Source organism: Pseudoliparis swirei, chromosome 21, assembly GCF_029220125.1.
Source record: "Pseudoliparis swirei isolate HS2019 ecotype Mariana Trench chromosome 21, NWPU_hadal_v1, whole genome shotgun sequence".
Taxonomy (NCBI): Eukaryota; Metazoa; Chordata; class Actinopteri; order Perciformes; family Liparidae; genus Pseudoliparis; species Pseudoliparis swirei.
In genome coordinates, this window is record NC_079408.1 from 2020480 (window position 1) to 2043023 (window position 22544).

At 49.7% G+C, this 22544-nt stretch overlaps 3 protein-coding genes across 3 annotated transcripts in view; 2 read left to right on the plus strand and 1 right to left on the minus strand.

Moving 5' to 3' along the window:
* Window positions 1-221: 221 nt before the first annotated feature.
* plod3 (procollagen-lysine, 2-oxoglutarate 5-dioxygenase 3) lies at window positions 222-18473 on the minus strand. Its single transcript, XM_056443154.1, has 19 exons — window positions 18277-18473; window positions 17611-17702; window positions 15657-15793; window positions 15201-15364; window positions 14836-14948; window positions 14131-14194; window positions 11658-11755; window positions 11478-11579; window positions 11270-11401; window positions 10983-11104; window positions 10793-10897; window positions 8592-8717; window positions 8365-8506; window positions 5981-6094; window positions 5811-5882; window positions 5582-5686; window positions 5299-5445; window positions 1116-1241; window positions 222-1032 (listed from the first exon to the last, which is right to left on the minus strand). Exons 1-19 carry the CDS (start codon window positions 18353-18355, stop codon window positions 877-879), a joined length of 2196 nt encoding a protein of 731 aa, XP_056299129.1. The 5' UTR covers window positions 18356-18473; the 3' UTR covers window positions 222-876.
* Window positions 18474-19259: 786 nt separating this feature from the next.
* On the plus strand, window positions 19260-20643 carry LOC130212053 (cytochrome b5 domain-containing protein 1). The gene is made up of 4 exons (XM_056443174.1): window positions 19260-19478; window positions 19690-19766; window positions 19835-20053; window positions 20319-20643. The coding sequence occupies exons 1-4, from the start codon at window positions 19358-19360 to the stop codon at window positions 20547-20549; spliced, it is 648 nt and encodes a 215-aa protein (XP_056299149.1). The 5' UTR covers window positions 19260-19357; the 3' UTR covers window positions 20550-20643.
* A 938-nt stretch (window positions 20644-21581) lies between these two features.
* Window positions 21582-22544, plus strand: part of asgr1a (asialoglycoprotein receptor 1a) — an 8063-nt gene continuing 7100 nt past the window's right edge. The window contains exon 1 of the mRNA XM_056443171.1: window positions 21582-21691. Within this exon, the coding sequence (XP_056299146.1) occupies window positions 21634-21691 (58 nt within the window). The 5' untranslated portion in view covers window positions 21582-21633. The remainder of the gene's footprint in view (window positions 21692-22544) is intronic.

Below are 22544 nucleotides of genomic sequence, written 5' to 3' on the forward strand. Positions count from 1 at the left end.
TGAGCAGAATAATTAATTAAATTAACTTCTTATTCATTTCAGTTTAAAACTGAGTTTTAGTTTGAATAAATCCTTTTAATACTTTGACTTTTGTTCCTGAGGAAACTGAAATCAATACTTTAATCACAGGTTATTGGTGTGAGGACGTATTCCGAGGTTTTATTCTCACTGATAAATAACCAATAAACATTATAAGCCAATAAGTCGTCAGTAACACAGTGAAGGAATTCAAATCTCAAAACTTTATTCGTTCAGTCAAATAATTTAACGCAGTTTATACAAAGCCAGAGACGAAGACTCAGAGTCTGTCCGTGACTCACCACGATAGAAAAATACTCCAAAGACATGATTTAAAACACTAAACAATGAAGAATAAAACATAGAAATATAAAAAAGGCCTCGAGTGTTTTCCCAGAAACAGTTTCACCTCCTTAAAACTCCATTCACACACTTGACTCCTCTGAATTCTTAATATATATATATATATATCTTAGATGTGTGACTGTGGCGCTCCAGCCCCCTGACGACGTGCCTTCAAATAACAAGTTTGTCCAACTTGGTCAGAAACGGACCAGAGGAGCTGGTGGTCCTGGAGGTCCGGCTCAGTGCTGACGGAGTGTGTTCAGCTCCAGAAGATAAGGCAGCGTGAAGACTCGTGAGCTTAGCCTCAACGAGCTCTTATTTTGAAATGTCGTAGATGTGGATCATCCAATCGGAAACAAGACCTCAGAAGTCAGGGAGGAAAACATGGAGACGATGCATTCAAGTTCATCACGTCTATTTCTGTCCCGTCTGTCTCCATTGTGATGAGGTCGACACACACACACACACACACACACACACACACACACACACACACACACACACACAGTGTTGCTAGGGGTCTACGAATGACACCATGATGTAGCGGGTCCCTCTGGTGGTGGGCAGGCCCTCGTGGTAGTGGGTCAGGCGGCCCGGGTGCATGAAGGACCAGCCCTTCCTCGGAGACTCCACCTGACAGTCGTAACGCAGGAACCGGCAGCCCCCCCCCTGAGGCAGATACAGCGTCAGTCTGCTGCACGCTGGCGCTGGATCGTTCGTGAGTGTGTGTGTGTGTGTGTGTGTGTGTGTACCTCGTAGTCGACGTCTTTACTGTTCAGGGCGATGTTGATGGTGAAGGTGGAGGAGTCGTGGTGCGGCCGCAGAGACGGCTGCTCGTCGGGACGGTAGCGCACCACGAAGTTCATGATGGCCTGGGCCTGCACAGAGGAGAGGAGGTCACGGGGTCGGAGGTCAACCCCCGGCTCGCTAGCCCGCGGCGTGGTGTCCTTGGGGAAGACGCGCGACCCCGACACATCTCCCTGCTGTGCTGGTGGTGTGTGAGTGTGGGTGGAGGTTCCTGCTGATGTGCAGGTGGAGCTGTAGCTCCTCCCACCGGGGGGGAAGGGTGACGGTGTCATGTTACACACCGTGAGAGGTGGAAGGAAAAGAGAAGCACAGGGCCATGTACCTTGGGGTAGTGTCTGTGGTTGTAGTACCTTGGGGTAGTGTCTGTGGTTCTAGTACCTTGGGGTAGTGTCTGTGGTTGTAGTACCTTGGGGTAGTGTCTGTGGTTGTAGTACCTTGGGGTAGTGTCTGTGGTTGTAGTACCATGGGGTAGTGTCTGTGGTTCTGGTACCTTGGGGTAGTGTCTGTGGTTCTGGTACCGTGGGGTAGTGTCTGTGGTTCTGGTACCATGGGGTAGTGTCTGTGGTTCTAGTACCTTGGGGTAGTGTATGTAGTGTCTGTGGTTCTGGTACCTTGGGGTAGTGTCTGTGGTTGTAGTACCTTGGGGTAGTGTCTGTGGTTGTAGTACCTTGGGGTAGTGTCTGTGGTTGTAGTACCATGGGGTAGTGTCTGTGGTTCTGGTACTGTGGGGTAGTGTCTGTGGTTCTGGTACCATGGGGTAGTGTCTGTGGTTGTAGTACCTTGGGGTAGTGTCTGTGGTTGTAGTACCATGGGGTAGTGTCTGTGGTTCTGGTACCTTGGGGTAGTGTCTGTGGTTCTGGTACCGTGGGGTAGTGTCTGTGGTTCTGGTACCATGGGGTAGTGTATGTGGTTCTAGTACCTTGGGGTAGTGTCTGTGGTTCTGGTACCTTGGGGTAGTGTATGTGGTTCTGGTACCATGGGGTAGTGTCTGTGGTTCTGGTACCATGGGGTAGTGTCTGTGGTTCTAGTATCATGGGGTAGTGTCTGTGGTTCTGGTACCTTGGGGTAGTGTCTGTGGTTCTGGTACCATGGGGTAGTGTCTGTGGTTCTGGTACCTTGGGGTAGTGTCTGTGGTTCTAGTATCATGGGGTAGTGTCTGTGGTTCTGGTACCTTGGGGTAGTGTCTGTGGTTCTGGTACCATGGGGTAGTGTATGTGGTTCTAGTACCATGGGGTAGTGTATGTGGTTCTAGTACCATGGGGTAGTGTCTGTGGTTCTGGTACCATGGGGTAGTGTCTGTGTTCTAGTACCATGGGGTAGTGTATGTGGTTCTAGTACCATGGGGTAGTGTATGTGGTTCTAGTACCATGGGGTAGTGTCTGTGGTTCTGGTACCATGGGGTAGTGTCTGTGGTTCTAGTACCTTGGGGTAGTGTCTGTGGTTCTGGTACCGTGGGGTAGTGTCTGTGGTTCTGGTACCATGGGGTAGTGTCTGTGGTTGTAGTACCTTGGGGTAGTGTCTGTGGTTGTAGTACCTTGGGGTAGTGTCTGTGGTTCTGGTACCATGGGGTAGTGTATGTGGTTCTGGTACCATGGGGTAGTGTATGTGGTTCTAGTACCATGGGGTAGTGTATGTGGTTCTGGTACCATGGGGTAGTGTCTGTGGTTCTAGTACCATGGGGTAGTGTCTGTGGTTCTAGTACCATGGGGTAGTGTATGTGGTTCTGGTACCATGGGGTAGTGTCTGTGGTTCTGGTACCTTGGGTTGTGTCTGTGGTTCTGGTACCTTGGGGTAGTGTCTGTGGTTGTAGTACCTTGGGGTAGTGTATGTGGTTGTAGTACCTTGGGGTAGTGTCTGTGGTTGTAGTACCTTGGGGTAGTGTCTGTGGTTCTGGTACCTTGGGGTAGTGTCTGTGGTTCTGGTACCATGGGGTAGTGTCTGTGGTTCTGGTACCATGGGGTAGTGTCTGTGGTTCTAGTACCTTGGGGTAGTGTCTGTGGTTCTGGTGCCATGGGGTAGTGTCTGTGGTTCTAGTACCATGGGGTAGTGTATGTGGTTCTGGTACCATGGGGTAGTGTCTGTGGTTCTAGTACCATGGGGTAGTGTCTGTGGTTCTAGTACAATGGGGTAGTGTATGTGGTTCTGGTACCATGGGGTAGTGTCTGTGGTTCTGGTACCATGGGGTAGTGTCTGTGGTTCTAGTACCATGGGGTAGTGTCTGTGGTTGTAGTACCTTGGGGTAGTGTCTGTGGTTCTGGTACCATGGGGTAGTGTATGTGGTTCTGGTACCATGGGGTAGTGTATGTGGTTCTAGTACCATGGGGTAGTGTATGTGGTTCTGGTACCATGGGGTAGTGTCTGTGGTTCTAGTACCATGGGGTAGTGTATGTGGTTCTAGTACCATGGGGTAGTGTATGTGGTTCTGGTACCATGGGGTAGTGTATGTGGTTCTGGTACCATGGGGTAGTGTATGTGGTTCTAGTACCATGGGGTAGTGTCTGTGGTTCTAGTACCATGGGGTAGTGTCTGTGGTTCTAGTACCATGGGGTAGTGTATGTGGTTCTGGTACCATGGGGTAGTGTATGTGGTTCTGGTACCATGGGGTAGTGTCTGTGGTTCTAGTACCATGGGGTAGTGTCTGTGGTTCTAGTACCATGGGGTAGTGTATGTGGTTCTGGTACCATGGGGTAGTGTCTGTGGTTCTAGTACCATGGGGTAGTGTCTGTGGTTCTAGTACCATGGGGTAGTGTATGTGGTTCTGGTACCATGGGGTAGTGTCTGTGGTTCTAGTACCATGGGGTAGTGTATGTGGTTCTGGTACCATGGGGTAGTGTATGTGGTTCTAGTACCATGGGGTAGTGTATGTGGTTCTGGTACCATGGGGTAGTGTATGTGGTTCTAGTACCATGGGGTAGTGTATGTGGTTCTGGTACCATGGGGTAGTGTCTGTGGTTGTAGTACCTTGGGGTAGTGTCTGTGGTTGTAGTACCTTGGGGTAGTGTCTGTGGTTGTAGTACCTTGGGGGTAGTGTCTGTGGTTGTAGTACCTTGGGGTAGTGTCTGTGGTTGTAGTACCTTGGGGTAGTGTCTGTGGTTCTGGTACCATGGGGTAGTGTATGTGGTTCTAGTACCATGGGGTAGTGTATGTGGTTCTGGTACCTTGGGGTAGTGTCTGTGGTTCTGGTACCTTGGGGTAGTGTCTGTAGTGTCTGTGGTAGTACCTTGGGGTAGTGTCTGTGGTTCTGGTACCTTGGGGTAGTGTCTGTGGTTCTGGTACCTTGGGGTAGTGTCTGTGGTTCTGGTACCTTGGGGTAGTGTCTGTAGTGTCTGTGGTTCTGGTACCTTGGGGCAGTGTCTGTGGTAGTACCTTGGGGTAGTGTCTGTGGTTCTGGTACCTTGGGGTAGTGTCTGTGGCGTCTGTGGTTCTGGTACCTTGGGGTAGTGTCTGTGGCGTCTGTGGTTCTGGTACCTTGGGGTAGTGTATGTAGTGTCTGTGGTTCTGGTACCTTGGGGCAGTGTCTGTGGTTCTGGTACCTTGGGGTGGTGTCTAGTGTCTGTGGTTCTGGTACCTTGGGGTGGTGTCTGTGGTTGTAGTGTCTGTGGTTCTGGTACCTTGGGGTAGTGTCTGTAGTAGTACCTTGGGGTGGTGTCTAGTGTCTGTGGTTCTAGTACCTTGGGGTGGTGTCTGTGGTTGTAGTGTCTATGGTTCTGGTACCTTGGGATAGTGTCTGTAGTAGTACCTTGGGGTGGTGTCTAGTGTCTGTGGTTCTAGTACCTTGGGGTGGTGTCTAGTGTCTGTGGTTCTAGTACCTTGGGGTGGTGTCTAGTGTCTGTGGTTCTAGTACCTTGGGGTGGTGTCTGTGGTTGTAGTGTCTGTGGTTCTGGTACCTTGGGGTAGTGTCTGTAGTAGTACCTTGGGGTGGTGTCTAGTGTCTGTGGTTCTGGTACCTTGGGGTGGTGTCTGTGGTTGTAGTGTCTGTGGTTCTGGTACCTTGGGGTAGTGTCTGTAGTAGTACCTTGGGGTGGTGTCTAGTGTCTGTGGTTCTGGTACCTTGGGGTGGTGTCTAGTGTCTGTGGTTCTGGTACCTTGGGGTGGTGTCTGTGGTTGTAGTGTCTGTGGTTCTGGTACCTTGGGGTAGTAGCCTGGGTACAGCCTCTCCGTGACGGGGACGATGTATTCCTTGAGGAACTTCAGCCACTCCTTCTCAAAGCTGATCTGACTCATGTGGATATCAACGGTGGGGACGCTCTCATAGCCACCGGCCAGACGCTCGTCCTGCTCACACACACACAGAGACAGGAAGATGACATCATCGGTGACTCACTTCCTGTCTCCTCACCCAGGCAGGTCACCTGCCATACAGACAGGTCACCTGACACACAGACAGGTCACCTGACACACAGACAGGTACCTTGTGAGCTCCTCCTGACCACTGGCCATTGTGCTCCATGGTCTCCACCAGGTGGTCACACATCTTCTCAGAGAAGGCAGGGAACCAGTAAACATCTGGACAGGGCTGAGAGACAGGTGAGACGGGGTGAGACAGGTGAGAGACGGGTGAGACGGGGTGAGACAGGTGAGACGGGGTGAGACAGGTGAGAGATGGGGTGAGACAGGTAAGAGACAGGGGTGAGTTTTACCTGCTCCACGAGGTTCTTCTCATCCTCAAAGATCTTGGCGTAGTCTTCACTGATGTACTTCTCTCTCCAGTCCTGCACACACACACACACACACACAGTCAGTGTCTCCTCCTCCTCCTCCTCCTCCTCCTCCTCCTCCTCCTCCTCCTCCTCCTCCTCCTCCTCCTCACCAGCGGGTTGTCAAAGATCTGCCACATGTCGGGGTGCAGTCTGGACGTGTTGTAGCTGGCCGACGCCACCAGGCGGCCAAACTCGTCCCGGTTAGACACGAACATGAAGACGCCCTGTAGAGACAGACAAGAAGACATGAAGACATGAGGACATGAAGACATGAGGCCATGAAGACATGAAGACAAGAAGACATGAGGACATGAAGACAAGGAGACATGAAGACAAGGAGACATGAGGACAAGAAGACATGAAGACAAGAGGACATGAAGACAAGAAGACATGGAGACAAGAGGACATGAAGACATGAGGACAAGAAGACATGAAGACAAGGAGACATGAGGACAAGAAGACATGAAGACAAGAGGACAAGAAGACATGAAGACATGAAGACACGGAGACATGAAGACACGGAGACACGATGACATGAGGACACGAAGACTAGAAGACATGGAGACATGAAGACATGGTAACAAGAAGACATGAGGACATGAAGACATGGAGACACGATGACATGGAGACATGAAGACACGGAGACATGAAGACATGGAGACATGAAGACATGAGGACATGAAGACATGGAGACATGAAGACAAGAAGACATGGAGACATGAAGACAAGAGGACAAGAAGACATGAAGACATGGAGACATGAAGACATGAAGACGTGAAGACAAGAGGACATGGAGACATGAAGACAAGAAGACATCAAGACATCAAGACAAGAAGACATGAGGACAAGAAGACATGGAGACAAGAAGACATGGAGACAAGAGGACATGAAGACAAGAGGACAAGAAGACATCAAGACAAGAAGACATGAGGACAAGAAGACATGGAGACAAGAGGACATGAAGACATGAGGACATGAAGACAAGGAGACATGAAGACAAGAAGACACGAAGACATGAGGACATGAAGACAAGGAGACATGAAGACATGGAGACAGGAAGACAAGAGGACATGAAGACATGGAGACATAAAGACATGAGGACATGAAGACAAGGAGACATGAAGACATGAGGACAAGAAGACATGAAGACATGAGGACAAGGAGACATGAGGACAAGAAGACATGGAGACATGAAGACAAGAAGACATGAAGACAAGGAGACATGAAGACATGGAGACATGAGGACATGAAGACAAGAGGACATGGAGACAAGAAGACATGGAGACATGAAGACACGGAGACATGAAGACAAGAAGACATGGAGACAAGAAGACATGAGGACATGAAGACAAGAGGACATGAATACATCAAGACAAGAAGACATGAGGACAAGAAGACATGGAGACAAGAAGACATGGAGACAATAGGACATGAAGACAAGAAGACATGACGACAAGGAGACAAGAAGACACGAAGACATGAGGACATGAAGACAAGGAGACATGAAGACAAGGAGACATGAGGACAAGAAGACATGAGGACAAGAAGACATGAAGACAAGAGGACATGAAGACACGGAGACATGAAGACATGAGGACACGAAGACAAGAAGACATGGAGACATGAAGACATGAAGACATGGAGACATGAGGACAAGAAGACATGGAGACAAGAAGACATGGAGACAAGAGGACATGAAGACAAGAAGACATGGAGACATGAAGACAAGGAGACATGAGGACATGAAGACAAGAAGACATGAAGACAAGAGGACATGAAGACAAGAAGACATCAAGACAAGAAGACATGGAGACAAGAGGACATGAAGACATGAGGACATGAAGACAAGGAGACAAGAGGACAAGGAGACATGAGGACATGAAGACAAGGAGACATGAAGACAAGAAGACATGATTACATGAGGACAAGAAGACATGAAGACAAGAGGACATGAAGACAAGAGGACATGAAGACATGAAGACATGGAGACATGAAGACATGAGGACATGAAGACATGGAGACAAGAAGACATGGAGACATGAAGACACGGAGACATGAAGACATGAGGACAAGAAGACATGAGGACAAGAAGACATGGAGACATGAAGACAAGAAGACATGGAGACAAGAAGACACGAGGACAAGAAGACATGGAGACAATAGGACATGAAGACATGAGGACAAGAAGACATGGAGACATGAAGACAAGAGGACATGAAGACAAGAAGACATGAGGACAAGAAGACATGGAGACAAGAGGACATGAAGACATGAGGACAAGAAGACATGGAGACATGAAGACAAGAGGACATGAAGACAAGAAGACATGAGGACAAGGAGACATGAGGACAATGAGACATGAGGACAAGGAGACATGAGGACAAGAAGACATGAGGACATGAAGACAAGAGGACATGAAGACAAGGAGACATGAAGACAAGAAGACAAGACGTGATGACACCTGTGGAGACAGACAAGAGGACACCTGTCTCACCTGGTCCCTGATGCTCCTGCAGAACACCATGTCGGGGTCCTGGCCCTCGTCCACGTAGAGGCTCACCTGGGCCAGCTGGGCCCGCAGCACGCGGCCCCGGATCAGGTAGGCCTGCGTGATGTAGGGCACGTTCCAGAGGCCCCTACACACACACACACACACACAGTGATCAGTCACCTGAGGGCACACCTGGCCCCTGGGGGACGAGCCGTCCTCTGGAGACTCACGTCCTCTTGGCCTGGACGATCTCGATGTAGTCCTCGGAGCGCGAGTAGAACCCTTCAGGACTCAGAGCGCCCCAGAAGTTACTCCACAGCTTCCCGTGGCGGGACAGCATGGGGGCCACGACTGACCTGAGGGAGAGCGGTCACCACGGGGTCAGAGGTCACCACAGAGAGAGAGGTCACCACGGGGTCAGAGGTCACCACAGAGAGAGGTCACCACGGGGTCAGAGGTCACCACAGAGAGAGAGGTCACCACGGGGTCAGAGGTCACCACAGAGAGAGGTCACCACAGGGTCAGAGGTCACCACAGAGAGAGGTCACCACAGGGTCAGAGGTCACCACAGAGGTCAGAGGTCACCACAGAGAGAGAGGTCACCACGGGGTCAGAGGTCACCACAGAGAGAGGTCACCACAGGGTCAGAGGTCACCACAGAGAGAGAGGTCACCACGGGGTCAGAGGTCACCACAGAGAGGTCACCACGGGGTCAGAGGTCACCACAGAGAGAGAGGTCACCACGGGGTCAGAGGTCACCACAGAGAGAGAGGTCACCACTGGGTCAGAGGTCACCACAGAGAGAGGTCACCACCAGAGAGAGGTCACCACGGGGTCGGAGGTCACCAGAGAGAGAGAGGTCACCACGGGGTCAGAGGTCACCAGAGAGAGGTCAGCATTAGGGTGTATGTAAGGGTGCTAGTGGGTAGGGTGTATGTAAGGGTGCTAGTGGGTAGGGTGTATGTAAGGGTGCCAGTGGGTAGGGTGTAGGTAAGGGTGCTAGTGGGTAGGGTGTCTGTAAGGGTGCCAGTGGGTAGGGTGTATGTAAGGGTGCCAGTGGGTAGGGTGTATGTAAGGGTGCTAGTGGGTAGGGTGTAGGTAAGGGTGCTAGTGGGTAGGGTGTCTGTAAGGGTGCCAGTGGGTAGGGTGTATGTAAGGGTGCTAGTGGGTAGGGTGTAGGTAAGGGTGCTAGTGGGTAGGGTGTATGTAAGGGTGCCAGTGGGTAGGGTGTAGGTAAGGGTGCCAGTGGGTAGGGTGTAGGTAAGGGTGCTAGTGGGTAGGGTGTAGTTAAGGGTGCCAGTGGGTAGGGTGTATGTAAGGGTGCTAGTGGGTAGGGTGTAGGTAAGGGTGCTAGTGGGTAGGGTGTAGGTAAGGGTGCTAGTGGGTGGGGTGTAGGTAAGGGTGCTAGTGGGTAGGGTGTAGGTAAGGGTGCTAGTGGGTAGGGTGTAGGTAAGGGTGCTAGTGGGTAGGGTGTATGTATGGGTGCTAGTGGGTAGGGTGTAGGTAAGGGTGCTAGTGGGTAGGGTGTATGTAAGGGTGCCAGTGGGTAGGGTGTATGTAAGGGTGCTAGTGGGTAGGGTGTAGGTAAGGGTGCTAGTGGGTAGGGTGTATGTAAGGGTGCCAGTGGGTAGGGTGTAGGTAAGGGTGCTAGTGGGTAGGGTGTAGGTAAGGGTGCTAGTGGGTAGGGTGTAGGTAAGGGTGCTAGTGGGTAGGGTGTAGGTAAGGGTGCTAGTGGGTAGGGTGTAGGTAAGGGTGCTAGTGGGTGGGGTGTAGGTAAGGGTGCTAGTGGGTAGGGTGTAGGTAAGGGTGCTAGTGGGTAGGGTGTAGGTAAGGGTGCTAGTGGGTAGGGTGTCTGTAAGGGTGCTAGTGGGTAGGGTGTAGGTAAGGGTGCTAGTGGGTAGGGTGTATGTAAGGGTGCTAGTGGGTAGGGTGTCTGTAAGGGTGCTAGTGGGTAGGGTGTAGGTAAGGGTGCTAGTGGGTAGGGTGTAGGTAAGGGTGCTAGTGGGTAGGGTGTATGTAAGGGTGCTAGTGGGTAGGGTGTCTGTAAGGGTGCTAGTGGGTAGGGTGTAGGTAAGGGTGCTAGTGGGTAGGGTGTAGGTAAGGGTGCCAGTGGGTAGGGTGCCTGTAAGGGTGCTAGTGGGTAGGGTGTAGGTAAGGGTGCTAGTGGGTAGGGTGTATGTAAGGGTGCTAGTGGGTAGGGTGTCTGTAAGGGTGCTAGTGGGTAGGGTGTAGGTAAGGGTGCTAGTGGGTAGGGTGTAGGTAAGGGTGCTAGTGGGTAGGGTGTATGTAAGGGTGCTAGTGGGTAGGGTGTCTGTAAGGGTGCTAGTGGGTAGGGTGTCTGTAAGGGTGCTAGTGGGTAGGGTGTATGTAAGGGTGCTAGTGGGTAGGGTGTCTGTAAGGGTGCTAGTGGGTAGGGTGTAGGTAAGGGTACTTGTTCTCCTGGATGAGGGTCCTCAGCGTGTCCCGGTTGGTGAGGGCCACGTCAGAGTCGATGCTGAAGTAGTAATCACACTGAGGGTCCTTCTTACACGCCTCACTGCACACACACACACACACACACACACACTCTATGAATGTGGTCCACGTCGGGTTCTGGTTCTGATGTGGGTCGGTCCACTCACACAGCCATGGTTCTGGCCTGGTTCTCCTGCAGGTTCTCCTCTGGGCCCACCAGCACGGCCTCGGGGAACCGGGCTCTGTGACGCTCCCAGAACCTCTGGATGTGGAGCTCGTGGTACACCACCTGACCACGGGGAGAGGAGACGGGTCAGAACCCAACGGGTCAGAGCCAAACGGGTCAGAACCAAAGGGGTCAGAGCCAAACGGGTCAGAACCCAACGGGTCAGAACCAAACGGGTCAGAGCCCAGCGGGTCAGAACCAAAGGGGTCAGAGCCCAGCGGGTCGTACGTTGTTGTGGATGAAGAGGCGGAGCCTCTGCGGCGGGTAGTTGAGTGTGGTCAGCCGCTCCAGGAACTCGTCCATGAAGGGAGTCGAATGCTCGATGAAGACAGCAACGTAGACCAGGGGCATGTCCTGGTCCTACACACACACACACACACACACACACACGTCAGCGCTGGGGGGGGGCCCGGAGCCCAGAGGAGGCGGAGCCTACCGGGGCGTGGCTGTAGTCCAGCAGCTGGTCCTCGCAGACCCCACAGCCGTCCTCGAAGGTCCAGGCTGAGGGGACGTAGTTCCCCAGGTAGTTGAGCTGCAGCTGCAGGCGGAGGACACGGTTGTCATGGCAGCCTGTACACAACAACAACAACAACACGGAGGCGTCCATTGGGCCTACCTTGGTGGGGCCGTTGCCGTGGATGATGACAGGAAGTGAGTCGTAGGCGACGTTCCTGGCTCTGACCCTTGACCTCTCAAACTTCAGCACCACTTCCTCTGATGGACAGAATGCTCATCAACACACACACATGGTGTCTGTGTGTGTGTTACTATGTGTGTGTGTGATTATGTGTGTGTGTTACTTTGTGTTTGTGTGATTATGTGTGTGTGTGTGTGTGTGTTACTTTGTGTTTGTGTGATTATGTGTGTGTGTTACTATGTGTGTGTGTTATGTGTGTGTTATGTGTGTGTGTTACTATGTGTGTGTGTTACTATGTGTGTGTTACTATGTGTGTGTGTGTGTTACTATGTGTGTGTGTGTGTGTTACTATGAGTGTTACTTTGTGTGTGTGTGTTACTATGTGTGTGTTATGTGTGTGTGTGTTACTATGAGTGTTACTTTGTGTGTGTGTGTTACTATGTGTGTGTGTTATGTGTGTGTGTGTGTTACTATGTGTGTGTGTTACTAGGTGTGTGTGTTACTATGTGTGTGTGTTACTATGTGTGTGTGTTACTATGTGTGTGTGTGTGTTACTATGTGTGTGTGTTACTATGTGTGTGTGTGTGTTACTATGTGTGTTACTATGTGTGTGTTACTATGTGTGTGTGTGTTATGTGTGTGTTATGTGTGTTACTATGTGTGTGTGTGTGTGTGATTATGTGTGTGTGTGTTATGTGTGTGTGTGTGATTATGTGTGTGTGTGTTACTATGTGTGTGTGTGTTACTATGTGTTACTATGTGTGTGTGTGTTACTATGTGTGTTACTATGTGTGTGTGTGTGTGTTATGTGTGTGTTACTATGTGTGTGTGTGTGATTATGTGTGTGTGTTACTATGTGTGTGTGTTACTATGTGTGTGTGTGTTACTATGTGTGTGTGTTACTATGTGTGTGTGTGTGTGTGTTATGTGAGTGTGTTACTAGGTGTGTGTGTGTTACTATGTGTGTGTGTTACTATGAGTGTTACTTTGTGTGTGTGTGTTACTATGTGTGTGTGTTATGTGTGTGTGTGTGTTACTATGTGTGTGTGTGTGTTACTATGTGTGTGTGTTACTATGTGTGTGTGTGTGTTACTATGTGTGTGTGTGTGTGTGTTATGTGTGTGTGTGTTACTAAATTGTGTATGTTACTATGTGTGTGTTACTATGTGTGTATTACTAAATTATGTGTATTATATGTGTGTGTGATTATGTGTGTGTGTTACTAGGTGTGTGTGTTACTATATATTACTATATGTGTGTGTATTACTATGTGTGTGTGTGTTATTATGTGTGTGTGTTACTATGTGTGTGTTACTATGTGTATTACTATATGTGTGTGTGTATAATGTATTATGTGTTACTATGTGTGTGTGTGATTATGTGTGTGTGTTACTATGTGTGTGTGTTACTATATGTGTATTACTATGTGTGTATTATATGTGTGTGTTACTATGTGTGTGTATGTGTATGTGTGTGTGTTACTATATGTGTGTGTGTGTGTGATTATGTGTGTTACTATATGTGTGTGTGTGTTACTATGTGTGTGTTACCATGTGTCGTGTGTTACTATATGTGTGTTACTATGTGTGTGTGTGTGTACATACATGTATGTGTGTGTGTGTGTGTATATACGTGTGTGTGTGTACATATATGTGTGTGTGTGTATTATATAGTGTGTTACTATGTGTGTGTGTTACTATGTGTGTATATTACTATATGTGTGTGTGTGTTACTATGTGTGTTTACTATGTGTGTGTGTGTTTTATATGTGTGTGTGTGTGTGTGTGTATTATGTGTGTGTGTTACTATGTATGTGTGTGTGTGTTTATATGTGTGTGTGTGTTACTATGTGTGTGTGTATTATATGTGTGTGTGTTACTATGTGTGTGTGTTTATATATGTGTGTGTATGTATATTACTATATGTGTGTTACTATGTGTATATATACTATGTGTGTGTTACTATATGTGTATATATGTGTGTGTGTGTGTGTGTGATTATGTGTGTGTGTTACTATGTGTGTGTGTGTGTGTTACTATGTGTGTGTGTTACCATGTGTGCGTGTGTTACTATGTGTGTGTGTGTGTTTTATGTGTGTGTGTGTGTGTGTTATGTGTGTGTGTGTTACTATGTGTGTTATATGTGTGTGTGTGTTACTATGTGTGTGTGTGTGTGTGTGTTATATGTGTGTGTGTTACTATGTGTGTGTGTGTGTTATGTGTGTGTGTGTTACTATGTGTGTGTGTGTGTGTTATGTGTGTGTTACTATGTGTGTGTGTGTGTGTGTGTTATGTGTGTGTGTTACTATGTGTGTGTGTGTGTTTTATGTGTGTGTGTGTTACTATGTGTGTGTGTTACTATGTGTGTGTGTGTTATGTGTGTGTGTGTTACTATGTGTGTGTGTGTGTGTGTGTTATGTGAGTGTGTTACTAGGTGTGTGTGTGTTTCTCACCAACAGCTCCATTCAGATTTTGGAAGATTTGGGAACGATGGTCGAGAGTCATGTTGAAGTTGGCCTGAAGAGATGAAGAGACATCGTCATCATCATCATCATCGATGGTTTACGACACACTGAGCTCCTCTCCTCTAGGATACACTGAGCTCCTCTCCTCTAGGACACACTGAGCTCCTCTCCTCTAGGATACACTGAGCTCCTCTAGGACACACTGAGCTCCTCTCCTCTAGGACACACTGAGCTCCTCTAGGACACACTGAGCTCCTCTCCTCTAGGACACACTGAGCTCCTCTAGGACACACTGAGCTCCTCTCCTCTAGGATACACTGAGCTCCTCTAGGACACACTGAGCTCCTCTAGGACACACTGAGCTCCTCTCCTCTAGGACACACTGAGCTCCTCTAGGACACACTGAGCTCCTCTCCTCTAGGACACACTGAGCTCCTCTAGGACACACTGGGCTCCTCTCCTCTAGGACACACTGAGCTCCTCTCCTCTAGGACACACTGAGCTCCTCTCCTCTAGGACACACTGAGCTCCTCTCCTCTAGGACACACTGAGCTCCTCTAGGATACACTGAGCTCCTCTCCTCTAGGACACACTGAGCTCCTCTCCTCTAGGACACACTGAGCTCCTCTCCTCTAGGACACACTGAGCTCCTCTCCTCTAGGACACACTAGGCTCCTCCCCCCTCAGTGGTACCCTCTGCTTCTTGTCCAGGTAGATCTTGGTGTAGAACAGCTGGTCGTCGTCGTTGTCTTTGTATTTCCACTGTTGGACCATCGAACTGACGTCTGAAGCAAAGCCCATGAACCCTGAACACACACACACACACACACACACACACACACACACACACACACACACACACACACACACACACACACACACACACACACACACACACACACACACACACACACACACACACACACACACACACACACACACACACACACACACACACACACACTTATATCTCAGTAAAGATAAGCTTTGTTATTGAACTAAAATAAAGTGTTCCCATAGTTCCTAACGTTCCTCTAGGGTCTAAGAGGAGGTCTCACCTCCTGAGTTAAGGTAGCGTTTCCCAGAATGCACCTCTGGGTATCTGGAGGCCAGCCTCTGGTCGGGCCAGCAGAACCCCTCCGCCGAGAACACCACCCGGTGGCCCAGACCAGAGAACTTGGAGAGCAGCTCCTCTGGGCCGGAGGCGAAGATCACGTCGTAGCTGAGGAGTTTCACAATAAAAGATCACGTCGTAGCTGAGGAGTTTCACAATAAAAGATCACGTCGTAGCTGAGGAGTTTCACAATAAAAGATCAAGTCGTAGCTGAGGAGTTTCACAATAAAAGATCACGTCGTAGCTGAGGAGTTTCACAATAAAAGATCATGACAGGTGCGGGGAGGTGAGGAGACAGAACAAAGGACCAACAGAGAGAACATGAGAATGAAGAAAAGCTGTGACAAAGAGAAACGAGGACAGGTGTTATATGACACACACACACACAGGTGGGTGTTACCTGTCCACGAACATGACAACCATGTCCTTGTTGTCGGAGTGTTTGAGAAGCTCCGCCTTCAACCATCTGACCTTCTGACCTCCACCCACGGTCCGAGCCACGTCACCACCTTTCCACTGCTCCCCCAGACCCAGGACCTGCACACACACCACGATGCGTTCAGGCTCCGCTCGGGGACACCACGATGCGTTCAGGCTCCGCTCGGGGACACCACGATGCGTTCAAGCTCCGCTCGGGGACACCACGGTGCGTTCAGGCTCCGCTCGGGGACACCACGATGCGTTCAGGCTCCGCTCGGGGACACCACGATGCGTTCAAGCTCCGCTCTGGGACACCACGATGCGTTCAGGCTCCGCTCGGGGACACCACGATGCGTTCAAGCTCCGCTCGGGGACACCACGATGCGTTCAGGCTCCTCTCGGGGACACCACGGTGCGTTCAGGCTCCGCTCAGGGATATTACGTGTGTAGTGTGTACCTTCACAGTGCAGTGTGTAGTGTGTACCTTCACAGTGCAGTGTGTAGTGTGTACCTTCACAGTGCAGTGTGTAGTGTGTAGCAGTGTGTAGTGTGTAGTGCAGGGGTGGGCAAACTTTTTGACCTGCGGGCCACAATGGGTTCTAAAATGTGACAGAGGGGCCGGGCCAGGAGCATTTGGACACGCAATGTAATTTATTAAACCTGGAGATTGCATCTGATTTTTATACATTTCAATTGAAGGTGCAAAGTTAAAGAAATTGACATTTACTGGAAAAAGATCAATGGAATCACTTTCAACATTCAAAACATATTTTTACCCAACGAAATAATCAAGCTCAATAATTTCTAATTGTTTTAAACCCCACAAAATAATGGCCGTATTGTCTCAGCTCTCTATATAATGAGGCACAATTGTCCGTAGGTACAAGTGGAAAGAGAAAATATGGCCCTCAAGCTGAAAGTTGAAGTTCGATTTTTAAAAATTCTTCATATCTCTTCTGAAACCCCTCTTTAATCATGTGGACGAACTGTATTGGTGTTTGAAATTGGTTTACCAAAGGTCATAGGTTCACAAAAGCAGTGAAATATCTGAATACAATGCTAGATACATGTAAATAAATGTGGAAAACTACATTTGTTATTATCGTTTTTTGAATACAAATCATGTGGTCCGTCACACATTCACCAAAATGATAAAGATGGGACTGAGAAATGACTTCATATTGCAGATAAATCTTCATGGGGTGTGTGCAAATAAAAAATGACCATTACATATTTTTTTTTCAAATAAATATGTATTGTACATAAATAAATAAATAAAACTACATTATATACATGTTGAGAAATAGAAAACAGAACACAACTATTGGCACAGACTATTTACAATATGGCTTCACTATAATAACATCATGTCATCGTGTCATCGTGTCATGGTCCTCCGGGGCACGAGACCTCTCTGCTGGCCGGGCAGGTGGAGCTGCAGGTGGAGCTGCAGGTGGAGCTGCAGGTGGAGCTGCAGGCGCTGGTGAATCCTCTCTGTAAAATACAATACTAGTCAGCACCGCGCACATCTAACGGACACCGTGACACGTAACGATGTAAAGACTCTTACCCGGTCCAGGTGGATCTCTTCTGGCTGCGTGTTCCTCCTGTGGCTCTGCAGCTCCTCCTCCAGGCTCCGCGCTGCTCGCCAAAATCACTGGGCTGTTTCTCAATGAGTCTCATCTGTGTGGTGGGCGGGTCCCTTGTGATTTACTGAGTGTTTATTGGTTGTTTTTTTTCGCAAAATGTTGACAGACAAACGGATTGACAAATCATGGTGAAGGGTTTTGTGTGACGAGTACTTTCCGCGCCAACGCACACCGGAAGTAAACAAAGCTGCGATTTGGACAAGTTCGGCGGGCCGGATTAAAAAGCCTAACGGGCCGGATGTGGCCCGCGGGCCGTAGTTTGCCCATGTCTGCTGTAGTGTGTACCTTCACATTGTAGCTGAACTCTTTGGCCGTCCTCATGAAGCGATTGAAGCCATCAGTCTCCTCCGTTGCCGCGGTGATCACAAGCAGATTTTCTACACACACACACACACACACACACACACACACACACACACACACACACACACACACACACACACACACACACACACACACACACACACACACACACACACACCAGTTACTTAAGTAGCTGTGTGTACTAGTACTCACAAGAAGTATTCTCAAGGATACAGAACAACATTATTTCGTTGAAGTGGTACATGTAGTTAAAGGCTGTAGCTCATGGTTCATGTTGGAGTGCCCTTGAGCAAGGCACTTTACAAGTAGGTTATTGTCAAATTATATAATTTGTATAGTGTACAATTATATCAATATATTATAAATACATTATTATATTATTAATATATTATACTATTAATACATTATAATAAATCACAGTTACGGATTCTTTGCTATCTAGAGTCGGGCGAACAGAGCAAGGTTCAAGTTAGAGGGTTGGTTAGGGGTTAACTAGTTATTAGTTCGCTAGCTAGTTCATATTTAACTAGTTACCACTTAACTAAAGTTAACCCACTCCTTCCCGGAGGGGGGGGGGGGTCAGGGGGCAGCGCCCGCCGGGTGAGGGTCCCCCCGGAGCGGCCTTACCTGGAGAGAGCCGGCGCTGGTCGGCCAACACGGAGCTGTGGAAGAAGACGACAGCCAGCAGGAGCCGAGCGGACAACATGGCGGCTGCAGGGAGTAACGGCTGAGTTCAGGTGGTAACGGCGCTGCGCTCCTCTCCTCTTCAGCTGCGTCGCTGTCGGACTCCCGAGATTTCACCACTTCTCGTCTCTTCTCGCGAGACAAAGAGATGTCAACAGAAGCCACACAGGAAAAAGATCTCGTCCGCTCACATTTAGAGCGTCGGCCTATGAGGAGCTCCGGAGCTTTGAATGACGGGCTCACCGAGCAAATCAACGCCCCGGAAGCGGCTCCTTGCGAGCCAATCAGAGGAGGACAAATGGAGCCGAGGGGGCGGGGTGTTTTTTCTCCGTTGTTTCGTGGAATCGAGCCAGAGAAAGTTCGTGAAAAGTCTGCCACGTCTGAAGCATTCCTGAGAGCGACAGACAGGCAGACAGACAGACAGGCAAGGGAGGGGCGGGGTTATCTTTCTTCAGATCATTACTACTACGATCATAACTAATGTTATTATTTCGATAATAACAATAATTACCAATTGAGATTATTAAAAATGTATTTGTAATTAAATTAAATATATATTAAATGTATATATACATGTATGTATAAATATATATACATATATATTATTAACTTAAATATATATGTATTATATATACATATATGTATATATAATATATATATATATATACATATATATGTATATACATATATATTAATTTAAATATATATGTATTATATATACATGTATGTATATATATCGAGGTCGCTCACATGGGCTGGACCATAATTCGAAAAAAGAAAAAATCTATTTAAGAATATTTAATATTTCTTTCAGTAAATTGAGTGACATATGAATACAAAAATGTTTAAAGGCCATTTATAAAATCAAATCAATCCCTGTTGACATTCAATATCTGATATTTAATGAATCATTAAACTCACTGCACGTGACGTCATCAGCCCCGCCCCCTCGTGGCCTGTCGCCGTAGCAACGTGTCAACAGCAGCAGCCCCGCGTCCCGGTGCAGACACCGGAGAGCGTGAGCATGGCACACCGGTACTTCACGCCCGCGGAGGTGTCCGCGCACAACACGGCGGCCGACCTGTGGCTCTCGTTCCTGGGCACGGTGAGCGACCTCACCCCGCTGATGGAGCAGCACGCGGCAGGTGAGCTGATGACGTCACGACTGTAACCCTTCAGGTTACCTAGGTTACCAGATCACTCTGGAGGTTTATATATAAATATATATATAAATATATATATTTATTTACATATATATATACGTATATATTTATATACGTATATATATACATAAATATATATATACATATATACAAATATACATATACATAAATATATATACATGTCCCCCTGCAGGTGGCGCTCTGCTGGTCCCCATCATGGCGTCTGCGGGGCAGGACGTCAGCAGTTGGTTCGACCCGGACACTAAAGACGTGAGCGTTGACCCAACAGAGCAGCCAATCAGAGAGCAGCTCTCGGCTCACCTGTCCTCTCTCCTCAGCTCCAGAGACACGTGGATCCACTGACTTCCTGTGTGAGGTACTACACCCCTAGGGGGCGCTTCCTGCACACACCCCCCGCCGGCCCCCGCTCAGACTGGGCCACCGACACCGGCCCCCCGTGGTGGAGGGACCAGCGCTACCAGGTGGGCCTGCTGACCTCCAAGACCAGGTGGATCAGGGTCATCAACACGCTGACCTCACAGGAGCAGCTGCTCCAGGTACCCTCCCCTGTCCAGGTAGCCTCCCCTGTCCAGGTATCCTCCCCTGTCCAGGTACCCTCCCCTGTCCAGGTACCCTCCCCTGTCCAGGTAGCCTCCCCTGTCCAGGTATCCTCCCCTGTCCAGGTACCCTCCCCTGTCCAGGTACCCTCCCCTGTCCAGGTAGCCTCCCCTGTCCAGGTAGCCTCCCCTGTCCAGGTACCCTCCCCTGTCCAGGTACCCTCCCCTGTCCAGGTAGCCTCCCACGTTGTGCTGTTCCCCTCAGGTGTGTTCTGAGGAGACGCTGGCTCAGATCCTGCAGCGTTACCTGCGCTACAACGCTCACGCCTGTAGCTACACCTGGACACACGGCGAGAAGCCTCTGGACATGAGCCGCACGCTCAGCCAGAACCTCGTGCTGGACCAGGACCACGAGCTGCAACACCTGAGGCTGGACCGGGACCGCCACCGCCCCGCCCTGCTGCTCCACTTCAATGATGACCTCACTGACCTCTGACCTCCCCACGCCGAGACACACCTGTGCGTCACAGGCTCAGGATCCATTCTGGACTCTCAGGATTATTACGATTAAAAGTCAGGATTTACATCTTGAGGATCTTCAGTCTCAGTCTCTGTTCTGCCCGGCAACGTGAATAAATACAGTTAAACGGGGCGATACCGCTCTCGACCACCAGGGGGAGCACGGCCACTCAAGCTGCCCCCAAGTGACCCCATATTTAATCCTGGACACCCCATATATAGAACCCTCTCTCAATAGAACCCTCCCTCAATAGAACCCTCTCTCAGGAGAACCCTCCCTCAATAGAACCCCCCCTCAGTAGAACCCTCCCTCAGGAGAACCCTCTCTCAGGAGAACCCTCTCTCAGTAGAACCCTCCCTCAGGAGAACCCTCCCTCAATAGAACCCCCCCTCAATAGAACCCCCCCTCAGTAGAACCCTCCCTCAGGAGAACCCTCTCTCAGGAGAACCCTCCCTCAGTAGAACCCTCTCTCAGGAGAACCCTCTCTGAGGAGAACCCTCTCTGAGTAGAACCCTCCCTCAGGAGAACCCTCCCTCAGTAGAACCATCTCTCAGTAGAACCCTCCCTCAGGAGAACCCTCTCTCAGTAGAACCCTCTCTCAGGAGAACCCTCCCTCAGTAGAACCCTCTCAGGAGAACCCTCTCTGAGGTAGAACCCTCCCTCAGTAGAACCCTCCCTCAGTTGAACCCTCCCTCAGGAGAACCCTCTATCAGGAGAACCCTCCCTCAGGAGAACCCTCTCTCAGGAGAACCCTCCCTCAGGAGAACCCTTTCTCAGTAGAACCCTCCATCAGGAGAACCCTCCCTCAGTTGAACCCTCCCTCAGGAGAACCCTCTCTCAGTAGAACCCTCCATCAGGAGAACCCTCCCTCAGTAGAACCCTCCTTCAGTAGAACCCTCCCTCTCCCTCAGGAGAACCCTCCCTCAGTAGAACCCTCCCTCAGGAGAACCCTCCCTCACCCTGTGAACTGTGTCCTTCAGTCCGAAGTCCCCTGGGGGCCGATGACCTCGCTCTGTTTGGACAGTCAGACGTTCGTCCTCACGGAGACGGAGACATCGCCATGACGACTGAGTACCACGACGAGGTGGAGGACGACAACAACTCCTTCTGGAACAAAGGTACCCGTCTATCTCTCTACCCGTCTGTCTCTCTATCCGTCTGTCTCTCTCTCCCCGTCTGTCTCTCTACCCATCTGTCTCTCTACCCGTCTGTCTCTCTACCCGTCTGTCTCTCTACCCGTCTGTCTCTCTATCCGTCTGTCTCTCTACCCGTCTGTCTCTCTCTACCCGTCTGTCTCTCTACCCGTCTGTCTCTCTACCCGTCTGTCTCTCTACCCGTCTGTCTCTCTCCCCGTCTGTCTCTCTCCCCGTCTGTCTCTCTATCCGTCTGTCTCTCTACCCGTCTGTGTCTCTACCCGTCTGTCTCTCTACCCGTCTGTGTCTCTACCCGTCTGTCTCTCTATCCGTCTGTCTCTCTACCCGTCTGTCTCTCTACCCGTCTGTCTCTCTACCTGTCTGTCTCTCTCTACCTGTCTGTCTCTCTCTACCCGTCTGTCTCTCTACCCGTCTGTCTCTCTACCCGTCTGTCTCTCTACCCGTCTGTCTCTCTACCCATCTGTCTCTCTACCCGTCTGTCTCTCTACCCGTCTGTCTCTCTACCCGTCTGTCTCTCTCTACCCGTCTGTCTCTCTCTACCCATCTGTCTCTCTACCCGTCTGTCTCTCTACCCGTCTGTCTCTCTACCCGTCTGTCTCTCTACCCGTCTGTCTCTCTACCCGTCTGTCTCTCTACCCGTCTGTCTCTCTACCCGTCTGTCTCTCTCCCCGTCTGTCTCTCTATCCGTCTGTGTCTCTACCCGTCTGTCTCTCTACCCGTCTGTCTCTCTACCCGTCTGTCTCTCTACCCGTCTGTGTCTCTATCCGTCTGTCTCTCTACCCGTCTGTCTCTCTACCCGTCTGTCTCTCTACCCGTC

Coding starts and splice junctions, on each gene's coding strand:
- plod3 (XM_056443154.1), bottom strand. CDS start 18,355: ATGTTGTCCGCTCGGCTCCTGCTGGCTGTCGTCTTCTTCCACAGCTCC. Junction 17,703..18,276: donor CCAGCGCCGGCTCTCTCCAG/GTAAGGCCGCTC, acceptor GTGTGTGTGTAG/AAAATCTGCTTGTGATCACC. Junction 10,898..10,982: donor CAGGCCAGAACCATGGCTGT/GTGAGTGGACCG, acceptor GTGTGTGTGCAG/TGAGGCGTGTAAGAAGGACC.
- LOC130212053 (XM_056443174.1), top strand. CDS start 19,358: ATGGCACACCGGTACTTCACGCCCGCGGAGGTGTCCGCGCACAACACG. Junction 19,767..19,834: donor TCGACCCGGACACTAAAGAC/GTGAGCGTTGAC, acceptor CTCTCTCCTCAG/CTCCAGAGACACGTGGATCC. Junction 20,054..20,318: donor CACAGGAGCAGCTGCTCCAG/GTACCCTCCCCT, acceptor TGTTCCCCTCAG/GTGTGTTCTGAGGAGACGCT.